Source organism: Oncorhynchus kisutch, unplaced genomic scaffold, assembly GCF_002021735.2.
Source record: "Oncorhynchus kisutch isolate 150728-3 unplaced genomic scaffold, Okis_V2 Okis05a-Okis16b_hom, whole genome shotgun sequence".
Classification (NCBI taxonomy): domain Eukaryota; kingdom Metazoa; phylum Chordata; class Actinopteri; order Salmoniformes; family Salmonidae; genus Oncorhynchus; species Oncorhynchus kisutch.
The window spans coordinates 4,741,706-4,756,091 of record NW_022261982.1 but is presented as its reverse complement, the minus strand read 5'-3'; the positions used below and the strand labels follow the sequence as shown (position 1 = coordinate 4,756,091).

General features: G+C 44.8%; 1 protein-coding gene across 1 annotated transcript; it reads left to right on the top strand.

Moving 5' to 3' along the window:
* The first annotated feature begins 1,063 nt into the window (after positions 1–1,063).
* On the top strand, positions 1,064–11,460 carry LOC109878066 (immunoglobulin-like domain-containing receptor 1). The gene is made up of 7 exons (XM_031813391.1): positions 1,064–1,327; positions 4,847–5,017; positions 6,285–6,434; positions 6,799–6,918; positions 9,218–9,364; positions 9,561–9,683; positions 9,809–11,460. The coding sequence occupies exons 1-7, from the start codon at positions 1,261–1,263 to the stop codon at positions 10,672–10,674; spliced, it is 1,644 nt and encodes a 547-aa protein (XP_031669251.1). The 5' UTR covers positions 1,064–1,260; the 3' UTR covers positions 10,675–11,460.
* Positions 11,461–14,386: the final 2,926 nt, after the last annotated feature.

The following is a 14,386-nucleotide window of genomic DNA, read 5'->3' as shown; positions in this document are numbered from 1 at the left end:
TCATACTAGACCTCCTATCCCCTGGAGGCTACAGGGTCTAGGCTACTGGGAACATCCAGTGGTTTCATACTAGACCTCCTGTCCCCTGGAGGCTACAGTTGGAGGCTACAGGGTCTAGGCTACTGGGAACATCCAGTGGTTTCATACTAGACCTCCAGTCCCCTGGAGGCTACAGTTGGAGGCTACACGGTCTAGGCTACTGGGAACATCCAGTGGTTTCATACTAGACCTCCAGTCCCCTGGAGGCTACAGTTGGAGGCTACTGGGAACATCCAGTGGTTTCATACTAGACCTCCAGTCCCCTGGAGGCTACAGTTGGAGGCTACAGGGTCTAGGCTACTGGGAACATCCAGTGGTTTCATACTAGACCTCCAGTCCCCTGGAGGCTACAGGGTCTAGGCTACTGGGAACATCCAGTGGTTTCATACTAGACCTCCAGTCCCCTGGAGGCTACAGTTGGAGGCTACAAGGTCTAGGCTACTGGGAACATCCAGTGGTTTCATACTAGACCTCCAGTCCCCTGGAGGCTACAGTTGGAGGCTACTGGGAACATCCAGTGGTTTCATACTAGACCTCCAGTCCCCTGGAGGCTACAGTTGGAGGCTACAGGGTCTAGGCTACTGGGAACATCCAGTGGTTTCATACTAGACCTGTCCCCTGGAGGCTACAGTTGGAGGCTACAGGGTCTAGGCTACTGGGAACATCCAGTGGTTTCATACTAGGCCTCCAGTCCCCTGGAGGCTACAGTTGTAGGCTACAGTCTCTTTGCCTTTTAAATTATATTCATCTAACATTAAAAATGAACCTTTTGAATGAATGTATTCCAAACGAAGTAAAAACATCTCACTATAGGCTAATTATTGCCTAACAATGTCATGTGTAAAAAAAAAAGACCCTAAATCACATTTGAAAAAGGCTGAATATTAATGTATGTATTAAAGTAATTATTTAAATATCGAATTAATTAACATATTACAGATTTACCGTCGCTTTCATTCTGTATTCTCATAGCGGCTTCCTGCCATTCTGCGGTAGGAAGCACCTGTCTACGTCACATACAGCACCTGTTTCGGGGTGGGGTCTGTCTGTCTCCGCAGCCATCAAACCAAATTCCCGAAAGGTGTCGGACAAGGAAGGAGCCGTGTTCAAGACAAAACACAAGACAGACAGAACGATGGGGAGTCTGTTTAGGAGGATAATTTAGGTCTTTACTTTTTTTTAATAGATAATAAATTGGACGAGATAATATTTATTAGTTTAATGGATCAATCATCAACGATGAGGAGGTTGATACTGGCCGCGTTCGTCCTCTCTTCCCTACCGACAGGTGAGTTTTTGTTGATGAAAATGAGCAATTTATATTTGAATCGTTAAATGTTGTCAATTCGTCCTGTTCTTGCATTAGAGCTTCGTTTCATTTAGTCGCGTCAAAAGTGTATGCTATTCTAATGAATCCATCCACAACCCAAAAAGTTCCAATGACTAGCCAGTTAGGCACGAGCCGGGGTATCGGTCACATGATGGACAGATTCCGATGAGTTCTCACGATGACTCGCACGGTCGTCCTATCAAGTTACAGATACTGATCCTTATCTAGATTTAGACCTACTCAGTGAAATACTGTAGATTGAAAATGGAATTCACCTTTTTTTTTGAGCAAAACTCCTGTTGGTTTGGCTCCAGCTGAGGGGGCGGGAGAGAATGGGTGTTAGTTATCCTGACATTGCACCTCAATAATAGTAATTATGGAGGGTATTCAAGGACATATACCCCGAGTCATAACCTGACTAGGCTAAATGGCAACCTGGTCTCAGAGCTTTTCGTATTATTCTGTACGTAAATCCGGGAAACTCCATTTAGTGTGATTTGTTATGTTTGGTATGGTTACAGAAGACAAACTGTTACTTAAGGCAAAAACTACAGTAGGGTGGATGGGTGGGTGTATAATGCAAACGTCTAGCTCTAGCAACCCAAAGGTTACCAGTTCATCACAGACAACTTCAGCATTTTAGCTAATTAGGAACTTTTCAACTAATTGCTACTTTGCATCTACTTAGCATGTTAGCTAACCCTTCCCCTTAACAGTTTTAGCTAACCCTTCCCCTAACACTAGCCTTATTCCTTTAACCTAACTCCTAAACTCAACCTTAACCCCTAGCCTAGCTAACGTTAGCATGCTGTCTAACGTTAACCACCTAGCTAGAATTTGTAACATATCATACTGTTTGCAAATTCCTAACATATTGTACTTTTTGCAAATTCGTAAGATGTAATACGAATTGTAAGTCTTAACATATCATAGGAAATGTGTGCTGGACATATAAATGTAATGCATACCATATGAAACTTAATATATCACACTAAATGGGGTGTCTCGGATTTACATACAGAATCATACGGAATGCTCTAAAACCAGGTTGTAAATGGTGGTCTATTGCCGATATCCCTCAACTCTGGACCTCAACGCCAGTTCCACTGCGTTTTGTCAGGGCTCTCCAAAACTGTCCCTGGGGAGAAACCGTCCCGTAGGTTTTCACTCTAACCTTAATCTAGCACACCTGATTCTAATAATTAGCTGCTTGATAAACTGAACCAGGTTAGTTACACCTGGATTTAGAGTGAAAACGTACAGGAGGGTAGCTCTCCAGGAACAGGGTTGGAGAACGCTGTCGTACGGTAAGAGTTGAATACACCTGGCCTATACTGTAGAGGTATTTTTTACAATCAAAATGGAAGTTGAGTCTATTTGAATCAAACTGTTTCCTGTGGCAGCTGTCTCTTGCTTTCAGTCACTAGTTTTTCCAGTTGAACCACCTTCAGCAGGGCTCTGTCAACACACGTACACATACTCTACCCCATTCTTTTATTCTCTCTATCTCATTCAATATGCTTTAACCCAATGATTCCCACCGGAACGCCAGCGCATTTTGGTACCAACGATTCGTCTGTGATTTAACGGGGGCTGAGCTAGAGCGGTGTTTGTGAGACTAGGGCAGTCCGAATGGATTGAGCTACAAACTATTTAAAGCGATCTCTGAAAAGCTGAGGCTCTCAGGAACACGCACGTGTGACATGTTTAGGTCTATGACCTCACAAGCTACAGAAGACTCGCTAGAAGGTAAGGTTCTTCCACATAGCAGATCATAGGACATAGTGTCTATAATACTGTAAGGGTTTCTTCTACATAGATCATAGTAAATCCCAGGACATAGTGTCTATAATACTGTAAGGGGTTCTTCTACATAGTAAATCCCAGGACATAGTGTCTATAACACTGTAAGGGGTTCTTCTACATAGTAAATCCCAGGACATAGTGTCTATAACACTGTAAGGGGTTCTTCTACATAGTAAATCCCAGGACATAGTGTCTATAACACTGTAAGGGGTTCTTCTACATAGTAAATCCCAGGACATAGTGTCTATAACACTGTAAGGGGTTCTTCTACATAGTAAATCCCAGGACATAGTGTCTATAACACTGTAAGGGGTTCTTCTACATAGTAAATCCCAGGACATAGTGTCTATAATACTGTAAGGGGTTCTTCTACATAGTAAATCCCAGGACATAGAGTCTATAACACTGTAATAGGTTTACATAGTTGCTGTCACAACTCCACACAGTTGTCACTGACTAGTTGGATATTTCCCAGTGAGCAAACCATTTCTGTACTTGTTTTTGCTTTGGTGGACCTTATGTTTTGTATTGGCATTTGTCAATAAAACGCATCAATACAACTGTTTATGTCAAATAGTTTTGTGTTCTACTTGTAGCCCTGGTTGTCCTGAAAATACAATGTTAAAACACTTCATTGTGAGAATAAATATAAGGGCTGGATGTGCAGATCAATGAGAAGCGGGACTGATAGGGTTAACGCACAACTGAGCAAAAGAACAAGTACATTAGAATGTCTAGTTGTAGAAACCAACGCCTCACAAAGCAAGCTTCATTTAAAAGTACCCACAAAACACCAGTCTCAACGTCAACAGTGAAGAGGCGACTCCGGGATGCTGGCCTTCTAGGCAGAGTTCCTCTGTCCAGTCTCAACGTCAACAGTGAAGAGGCGACTCCGGGATGCTGGCCTTCTATAGGAGACAGAATGCGTCTCCTTCCTGAGCGGTATGACGGCTGCGTGGTCCCATGGTGTTTATACTTGCAAACTATTGTTTGTACAGATGAACGTGGTACCTTCAGGCGTTTGGAAATTGCTCCCAAGGATGAGCCAGACTTGTGGAGGTCTACATTTTTTTATGAGGTCTTGGCTGATTTTCCCATGATGTCAAGCATAGAGGCACTGAGTTTGAAGTTAGGCCTTGAAATACATCCACAGGTACACCTCCAATTGACTCAAATGATGTCAATTAGCCTATCAGAAGCTTCTAAAGCCATGACATTTTCTGGAATTTTCCAAGCTGTTTAAATGCACAGTCAACTCATGTATGTAAACTTCAGACCCACATTCACTTATAATTCACTGTAATAATCTGTCTGTAAACAATTGTTGGAAAAATTACTTGTGTAATACACAAAGTAGATGTCCTGACCGACTTGCCAAAACTATAGTTTGTGAAGAAGAAATTTGTGGAGTGGTTGAAAAACAAGTTTTAATGACTCCAAGTGTATGTAAACTTCAACTGTAGATATTCCATTAAATATTCTGCAGTTTCCAGTCACTTACAACATCAACAATGTCTACACTGATTTAATTTGATGTTATTTTAATGGACAAAAATGTGCTTTTCTTTCAAAAACTCTCTCTCACACACACACACACATATGTACACACACACACACACATATGTACACACACACACACACACACTGACATGAAGTATTCTCTCCCATCAGAGGTGCAGAGCGTCCAGGTGAATGTTCCTCAGACAGAGAGGAGTACAGCTCTGTTTGCCTCCGTCATCCTGAAGTGTGATTACTCCACCTCCGCTAACCAGCAGGATGTCCAGGTCACCTGGCGATACAAGTCCTTCTGCAAGGACCCCATCCTGGAGTACTACTCCCAAGGTTAGTTATGGACCCTAGTCCTAGTCCCCGGGTTAGTTATGGACCCTGTCCTAGTCCCCGGGTTAGTTATGGACCCTAGTCCCAAGGTTAGTTATGGACCCTAGTCCCAAGGTTAGTTATGGACCCTGTCCTAGTCCCCGGGTTAGTTATGGACCCTGTCCTAGTCCCCGGGTTAGTTATGGACCCTGTCCTAGTCCCCGGGTTAGTTATGGACCCTGTCCTAGTCCCCAGGTTAGTTATGGACCCTGTCCTAGTCCCCGGGTTAGTTATGGACCCTGTCCTAGTCCCCGGGTTAGTTATGGACCCTGTACTAGTCCCCGGGTTAGTTATGGACCCTAGTCCCAAGGTTAGTTATGGACCCTAGTCCCAAGGTTAGTTATGGACCCTAGTCCCAAGGTTAGTTATGGACCCTGTCCTAGTCCCTGGGTTAGTTATGGACCCTGTCCTAGTCCCAAGGTTAGTTATGGACCCTAGTCCCAAGGTTAGTTATGGACCCTAGTCCCAAGGTTAGTTATGGACCCTGTCCTAGTCCCCGGGTTAGTTATGGACCCTGTCCTAGTCCCCGGGTTAGTTATGGACCCTGTCCTAGTCCCCGGGTTAGTTATGGACCCTAGTCCCAAGGTTAGTTATGGAGCCTGTCCTAGTCCCTGGGTTAGTTATGGACCCTGTACTAGTCCCCGGGTTAGTTATGGACCCTGTACTAGTCCCCGGGTTAGTTATGGACCCTGTACTAGTCCCCGGGTTAGTTATGGACCCTGTACTAGTCCCCGGGTTAGTTATGGACCCTGTACTAGTCCCCGGGTTAGTTATGGACCCTGTACTAGTCCTCGGGTTAGTTATGGACCCTGTCCTAGTCCCCGGGTTAGTTATGGACCCTGTCCTAGTCCCCGGGTTAGTTATGGACCCTGTCCTAGTCCCCGGGTTAGTTATGGACCCTGTACTAGTCCCCGGGTTAGTTATGGACCCTGTACTAGTCCCCGGGTTAGTTATGGACCCTGTACTAGTCCCCGGGTTAGTTATGGTGGAAGTGAAGGGAACTGGCCTGGAGCTGGGTTTGGGAGTTGGGCTACATGTTAACTAGTTGGGCTACAGTTTGGCTAGTTCTAAGGTTGTTAGTGGTTGGGTAGATGAGTTTGCTGTAGTGTTTTCTTCAGGTTTGTAGTGAGGCCCAAACTTCCTGTCTCACTCTAGAACCTGAAATATGAATGAAATGACTGGTAATGTACAGCAACACTCACTTCTGCATGAAACATATCTCCCTCTATAGCGTACCAGAATGCTCTGCAGCTGGGTCAGGACCCGGCCAATGACTGCCCAGACCGCCAGCGCACGGTGAGGATCATCGTCCAGAAGAGAGGCTCCAACGAGGCCATACTGGGCACAGAGTACCGGGAACGCAAGATCTCCGTCCAGAACAGTGAGTCTAGACAGCCTTGTGTTGCAAAATTCCACTAACTTCCCCTAAATCCCCCAGTTTGATAGAAATCCTGGTGGGAGAATTCCAAATTCCCTGCTTAAATCCCTCCTGATACTGGAAATCATCCAACCTGGGCATTTCTGGAAAACCTGGGAATTTTAGGAGTGTTACTGGAATTTTGTAACTTTAATCCAGTCACAATGTCACACCTGCGTTAACTAATCCAAATAGTGGTGGAATACAACAACAATGTGAAATGACTGGAGGTTCCCAGAAGAATGGATTGAGAAACAACGTGTGAATGTGTGCTGGTTGTTGCTACTCTGTAGTGGTTTGACGTTGTTGGGCCTGTCTTCCCCCACAGAGGCTGACCTGGTGATCAATGAGATCATGTGGTGGGACAACGGAGTTTACTACTGTTCTGTGGAAGCCACGGGAGACACCAGCGGAGGCTTGGATGGCGTGATCAAACTCATGGTCTACAGTAAGTTGACCACAACCACAGCTATGACCACAACCAGGGCCGTGTGTCTCTGAGTCAGTGCTGATCTAGGATCAGGTCCTTCCTGTCCATGTCTTCTGATTCGTTAAGAGGTCCTTCCTGTCCAGGTCATCAGTATTGAGTAGCTTGGATGAATAAGGTGCCCAGAGTAAACTGCCTGCTACTCAGGCCCAGTTGCTAATATATGCATATTATTAGTATATTTGGATATAAAACACTCTGAAGTTTCTAAAACTGTTTGAATGATGTCTGTGACTATAACAGAACTAATATGGCAGGCAAAAACTTGAGAAGAAATCCAACCAGGAAGTGGGAAATCTGAGGTTTGTAGATTTTCAAGTATATGCCTATCCAAGATAGTGTAAATTTGGTCCGATTGCACTTCCTAAGGCTTGGGGATGAGGTAGTTGGGTGTTCTATTTACAGATGGGCTGTGTACAGGTACAGTAATCGATCGGTAAGCTGCTCTGACAGCTGATGCTTAAAGTTAGAGAGTGAGATATAAGTCTCCAGCTTCAGTGATTTTTGAAATTCATTCCAGTCATTAGCAGCAGAAAACTGGAAGGAAAGGATGCCAAAGTAGGTGTTGGCTTTGGGGATGACCAGTGAAATATACCTGCTGGAGCGCGTGCTACGAGTGGGTGTTGCTATAGTGAGCTGAGAAAAGGTGGGGCTTTACCTAGCAAAGACTTATAGATGACCTGGAGCCAGTGGGTTAGGCGAGGGCCAGCCAACGAGGGCATTCAGGTCGCAGTGGTGGGTAGTATATGAGGCTTTGTTGACAAAACGGATGGCACTGTGATAGACTGCATCCAGTTTGCTGAGTAGAGTTGGAGGCTATTTTGTAAATGGCATCGCTGAAGTCAAGGATCAGTAGGATAGTCAGTTTTACGAGGGTATGTTTGGCAGCATGAGTGAAGGATGCTTTGTTGCGAAATAGGAAGCCGATTCTAGATTTAATTTTGGATTGGAGATGCTTAATGTGAGTCTGGAAGGAGAGTTTACAGTCTAACCAGACACCTAGGTATTTGTAGTTGTCCACATATTCTAAGTCAGAACCATCCAGAGTAGTGATGCTAGTCGGGCGGGCGGGTGTAGGCAGCAATCAGTTGGAGAGCATGCATTTAGTTTTACTAGCATTTAAAAGCAGTTGGAGGCCACGGAAGGAGTGTTGTATATGGCATTGAAGCTCGTTTGGAGGTTTGTTAACACAGTGTCCAAAGAAGGGGTAGCTGTATACCGAATGGTGTCGTCTGCGTAGAGGTGGATCAGAGAATCACCAGCAGCAAGAGCGACATCATTGATGTATACAGAGAAAAGACTTGGCCCAAGAATTGTCCGAATTGTCCGGACCCCAGAGGTCCGGACAGCAGGCCCTCCAATTTGACACACTGAACTCTATCCGAGAAGTAGTTGGTGAACCAGGCGAGGCAATCATTTGAGAAACCAAGGCTTATTGAGTCTGCCGATAAGAATGCGATGATTGACAGTCGAAAGCCTTGGCCAGGTCGATGAAGACGGCTGCACAGTACTGTCTTTTGTAGATGGCGGTTATGATATCGTTTAGGACCTCGAGCGTGGCTGAGGTGCACCCATGACCAGCTAGTAACCAGATTGCATAGCGGAGAAGGTACGGTGGGTTTCGAAATAGTCGGTAATCTGTTGACTTCTGTTGATTTGAGAAAGGCATGGCAGGATGGATATAGGTCTATAACAGTTTGGGTCCAGAGTGTCTCCCCCTTTGAAGAGGGGGATGACCGCGGCAGCTTTCCAATCTTTCGGGATCTCAGACGATACGAAAGAGGTTGAACAGGCTAGTAATAGGGGTTGCAACAATTTTGGCAGATAATTTTAGAAAGAGAGGGTCCAGATTGTCTAGCCCGGCTGATTTGTAGGCGTCCAGATTTTGCAGATCTTTCAGAACCTCAGCTGTCTGGATTTGGGTGAAGGAGAAGTGGGGAGGGGGGCTTGGGAAAGTTTCTGCGGGGGGTACAGAGCTGTTGGCTGGGGTAGGAGTAGCCAGGTGGAAAGCATGGCCAGCTGTAGAAAAATGCTTATTGAAATGATCGATTATCACAGATGTATGTTTCCATGTCATCTTATTCATTAGGAGAAGCCATAGCTTATATCAGCACTAGTCCTACTGTGAAGCACTTTGTAAATACGGACCCTGGTGGGAATGGACTCGAAATGAAGTGACATGGGTATAAGTGCATGTCTGTTTCCCGACCTAGTAAGTATCATCTGATGTAATGATTTCCTGTGTTGTGGCTGTCTCCAGACTGGCTGACGGTGCTGTTCATAGTGATTGGAGCTCTGCTCCTCATCCTGCTCTTCTGTATCTGCTGCTGCCAGTGTTGTCCTCAGAGGTGCTGCTGCTACGTCCGCTGCCCCTGCTGCCCACAGACCTGCTGCTGTCCTGAGAAAGGTAGGGAAGGGCCTCTCTGTCTGTCCCTGCTGCCCACAGACCTGCTGCTGTCCTGAGAAAGGTAGGGAAGGGCCTCTCTGTCTGCCCCTGCTGCCCACAGACCTGCTGCTGTCCTGAGAAAGGTAGGGAAGGGCCTCTCTTCTCTCTTTCTCACACACTTAGGCTCCATCTCACCTCTTCCTCTGTGTCTCTCCAGCGGTGATGCAGCACAGGATGATGAAGGATGCCCAGAGGGCCATGGGTCCATGGATGGGAGGTCAGCCCATCTACAGCCCCATGAGCCACGGATCCTCACAGATGAACCCTCTGCTGTATGGAGGTTAGTACCACACACACCCACACGGAGTCTTACACACACACTGCAGAGCTATGCTTCTGATCTTCTAAATGTGTTTTTAACAAATCCATATTTGTCACTTATCATGGTTTTCTCTGTCCCATCAGGCTCCCAATCAGGGAAGAGCATTGCCATGGCCCCCATGCCCCTACCCCCTCCCCCATCTGGCTACAACATGCCCCCCAGTGTCCACGCTGCCAGCATCTACGGCAACCAAAATCCCGGCAACAAGCAGATGCTGGACTACCTGGAGAGCCAGGTGAGGGGCATGGATGGGACCAGCCCCATGATGCAGCCCCAACCCCACCACCAGCAGCTCCAGATGATACCCCCTCCCCCTCAGCACATGATGCCCCAGCACGTCCCCTTCTCAGCGGGTCCTCCCAGCATGCTCTCTGGCCTGGACGATGGGGCCGTGGAGTACCGGGGGGTCATCCAGATGCCTCCCATCGTAGAGCAGCCTGGACGAGGAGGACGGAGAGGGGGCCAGCCGCCGCTTGCTCCTAAAACACGTCCACCCAGCTCCAGAGGAAGCAGCCGCAGCGAGAGTCGCTTCACCAATCACCGTGACGACCGCAGCGAAGCCAGCGGGCGCCGTTACCCGTCGCCGTCAAGGAGCCGTGGCATGCCAAGGAGCTACAGTGAAGACTTTCTGGACGGGGAGAGCCGGGGGGCGCGGGGTCGAATAGGTTCACGTGACGACCTCAGCGACAGGGTCCCTCGATCCCGCTCCAGAGATGACCTGTTTGAGGAGCAGCGTCGCGCCCCGCCTCCCAGCAACTACTCCCGCTCCCGCAGAGGGTCGTTCAGTTCAGATGAGGAGGAAAACAGCAGGAGAGGAGAGGGCAGAGGTCACAGGAGAGGAGGAGGAGGAGAGATGTATTCAGACATTCCGCCCAGCTATTCTGAATACGAGCCGGGACAGAAACCACCAAGGAGGAATGAGCGTTACTCTGTTAAAACCCTGCTTTAGTTAGTACACTGAACACACACACACACAACCCCTTCAAAAGCATTTACCATCTGACAATGGCGTTTGATCCATGCCTTCAATTACACATAATCATATAATCACGCAGATATGAAAGAATCACTCACAAAGACACACTGGTGCACACTACTTGGTTTCATCACTTCTTCCATTCAGGGAGCCTTTAATTAATGTGTCCCACTACAGGGCAAGAGTTCTGGCAGGGGCACTGTGGTCATCTGATCTGGGCTCTCACTGGCTACACCTCCTCTCCTTCTGCTGAATGGCATTACAACAGCCCCCTCTGCTGGTTGAACGCTCTCAGTGCAGATAAGTGCCCAATCTTGACAATCTGTTGCGCTAACAAAAGCTGTGTGTGCAGTACAGTAGTCAGCCAGTGAGTCAGCCCTCAACAGTAGATGAGTAGTTTGAAAGGCTCAGCGTTGGGAAATCAGAGACTGTAGAAAGAGCTGAGGTTGGGCAATTTTGCAGAGCTAAGCAATTGTTTCAGGTCACACTGTCATGTCCTCCTCCACCCTCGCTATCTCCTCATATTGTGCGATTCTAATTAGAGGTCGACCGATTATGGTTTTTCAACGCCGATACCGAGTATTGGAGGACCAAAAAAAGACGATACCGATTAATCGGACGATTTAAAAAATATATATATATTTCTGTTTTATTTTTTTTATTTTATTTTTTTAATAAGTTATTTATTTGTAATAATGACAATTACAACAATACTGAATGAACACTAACTTAATATAATACATCAATAAAAATAAATTTAGCCTCAAATAAATAATGAAATAGGTTCAATTTGGTTTAAATAATGCAAAAAACAAAGTGTTGGAGAAGAAAGTAAAAGTGCAATATGTGCCATGTAAGAAAGCTAACGTTTTAGTTCCTTGCTCAGAACATGAGAACATATGAAAGCTGGTGGTTCCTTTTAACATGAGACTTCAATATTCCCAGGTAAGAGGTTTTAGGTTGTAGTTAATATAGTATTTATAGGACTATTTCTCTATACCTCATATACCTTTGACTATTGGATGTTCTTATAGGCACTATATATTGCCAGTGTAACAGTATAGCTTCCGTCCCTCTCCTCGTCCCTACCTGGGCTCGAACCAGGAACACATCGACAACAGCCACACTCGAAGCAGCGTTACCCATCGCTCCACAAAAGCCGTGGCCCTTGCTAGGCAAAGGGAATAACTACTCAAAGTCTCAGAGCGAGTGACGTTTGAAACGCTATTAGCGCACACCCAGCTAACTAGTTAGCTATTTCACATTGGTTACACCAGCCATTAGGCTGATAGGCTTGAAGTCATAAACAGCGCTGTGCTTGCGAAGAGCTGCTGGAAAAACGCACAAAAGTGCTGTTTGAATGAATGCTTACGAGCCTGCTGCTGCCTACCATCGCTCAGTCAGACTACTCTATCAAATCATAGACTTAATTACAACATAACACACAGAAATACGAGCCTTTGGTCATTAATATGGTTGAATCCAGAAACTATAATTTCGAAAACAAAACGTTTATTATTTCAGTGAAATACGGAACCGTTTGGTATTTTATCTAACGGGTGGCTTCCCTACGTCTAAATATTCTTGTTACATTGTACAACCTTCAATGTTATGTCATAATTACGTAAAATTCTGGCAAATTAGTTCGCAATGAGCCAGCCTGCCCAAACTGTTGCATATACCCTGACTCTGCATGCAATGAACGCAGGAGAAGTGACAGAATTTCACCTGGTTAATATTACCTGCTAACCTGGATTTCTTTTAGCTAAATATGCAGGTTTAAAAATATATACTTCTGTGTATTGATTTTAAGATAGGCATTGGTGTTTATGGTTAGGTACAGTCGTCCAACGATTGTGCTTTTTTTCGCAAATGCACTTTTGTTAAATCATCCCCCAGCGTTGCATCGATTATATGCAACGCAGGACACGCTAGATAAACTAGTAATATCATCAACCATGTGTAGTTAACTAGTGATTATGATTGATTGTTTTTTTATAAGATAAGTTTAATGCTAGCTAGCAACTTACCTGGGCTTCTACTGCATTCGCGTAAGAGGCAGGCTCCTCGTGGAGTGCACTGAGAGGCAGGTGGTTAGAGCGTTGGACTAGTTAACTGTAAGTTTGCAAGATTGGGTCCCCCGAGCTGACAATCTGTTGTTCTGCCCCTGAACAAGGCAGTTAACCCATCGTTCCTAGGCCATCATTGAAAATAACAATGTGTTCTTAACTGACTTGCCTAGTTAAATAAATATTAAAAAATACATTTAAATCGGCAAAATCGTCGCCCAAAAATACCGATTTCCGATTGTTATGAAAACTTGAAATCGGCCATTCTGATTAATCGGTCGACCTCTAATTCTAATGGGAAAAGAGAGGGATGAATGACAACATATGAAAGAGCTGAAGTTTGGCAATTTTGCAGAACTAAGCAATTGTCTTTGGTCATCGGCCATGTTGTCCTCCTCCACCTTCGCCCTCTGTTTTCCTCCATCCGCCCTACATCTCTCCATCTTGTATTATCCTGACGGGGAAAGAAAGGACTAAACGAGAGAAATGAATGACAACATGAAAAACGTAGAAAGCACGAATGATAGCTGGCGGCATGCAATTCGACATGTCGATCTGATTTTCCAGATTCATACTCTAGAACGTTTACAATTTCTTTAACGTTTTTGAAGGTACTACACATCATTGTTTTTGAAGGTACTACACATCATTGTTTTTGAAGGTACTACACACATCATTGTTTTTGAAGGTACTACACATCATTGTTTTTGAAGGTACTACACATCATTGTTTTTGAAGGTACTACACATCATTGTTTTGAAGGTACTACACATCATTGTTTTTGAAGGTACTACACATCATTGTTTTGAAGGTACTACACATCATTGTTTTGAAGGTACTACACATCATTGTTTTTGAAGGTACTACACATCATTGTTTTGAAGGTACTACACATCATTGTTTTTGAAGGTACTACACATCATTGTTTTGAAGGTACTACACACATCATTGTTTTTGAAGGTACTACACATCATTGTTTTTGAAGGTACTACACACATCATTGTTTTTGAAGGTACTACACATCATTGTTTTTGAAGGTACTACACATCATTGTTTTTGAAGGTACTACACACATCATTGTTTTGAAGGTACTACACACATCATTGTTTTTGAAGGTACTACACACATCATTGTTTTGAAGGTACTACACACATCATTGTTTTTGAAGGTACTACACATCCATTTTATTTGTATCATTGCCATAACATTAACAGATGAGAATAATAAATAATATGCCTTATTATTTAATTGGTTATCAAAAGTAAACAAAATATGTTTCCTGTTTGTTTTTAGCCAAAGCCATGTGGGCTTGTACTCCATGATCACTCAGGTCCCTTTTCTACATGTTGTACATGTAAATAGTTATGAATGTTGTGCTCTGTCTGGACATCTTGACTTGTGAATATTCAGTTATGTATGTATCGATATGGCTCAGGATATTTCAAATGTGAGGAAATGAGCAAAAACGATGTGCTGTTAGGTGAAGTCAATTTGCTTGGGGACTTATTCTATTAGAGAAAGCAAAACCACCACCATCTCCTCAGGGTGAACTAGGCTTTGATGTGAAGATCACAGCTGTATGATTGGATGTCTCTGGATAATGAAAATGGTGTTGG

Bases quoted from the DNA above. Each gene is read 5' to 3' on its own strand.
- LOC109878066 (XM_031813391.1), top strand. From the start codon at position 1,261: ATGGATCAATCATCAACGATGAGGAGGTTGATACTGGCCGCGTTCGTC. The intron at 6,435-6,798 runs GTGAGTCTAGAC...CTTCCCCCACAG, and splicing joins CAAGATCTCCGTCCAGAACA to AGGCTGACCTGGTGATCAAT. The intron at 9,684-9,808 runs GTTAGTACCACA...CTGTCCCATCAG, and splicing joins GAACCCTCTGCTGTATGGAG to GCTCCCAATCAGGGAAGAGC.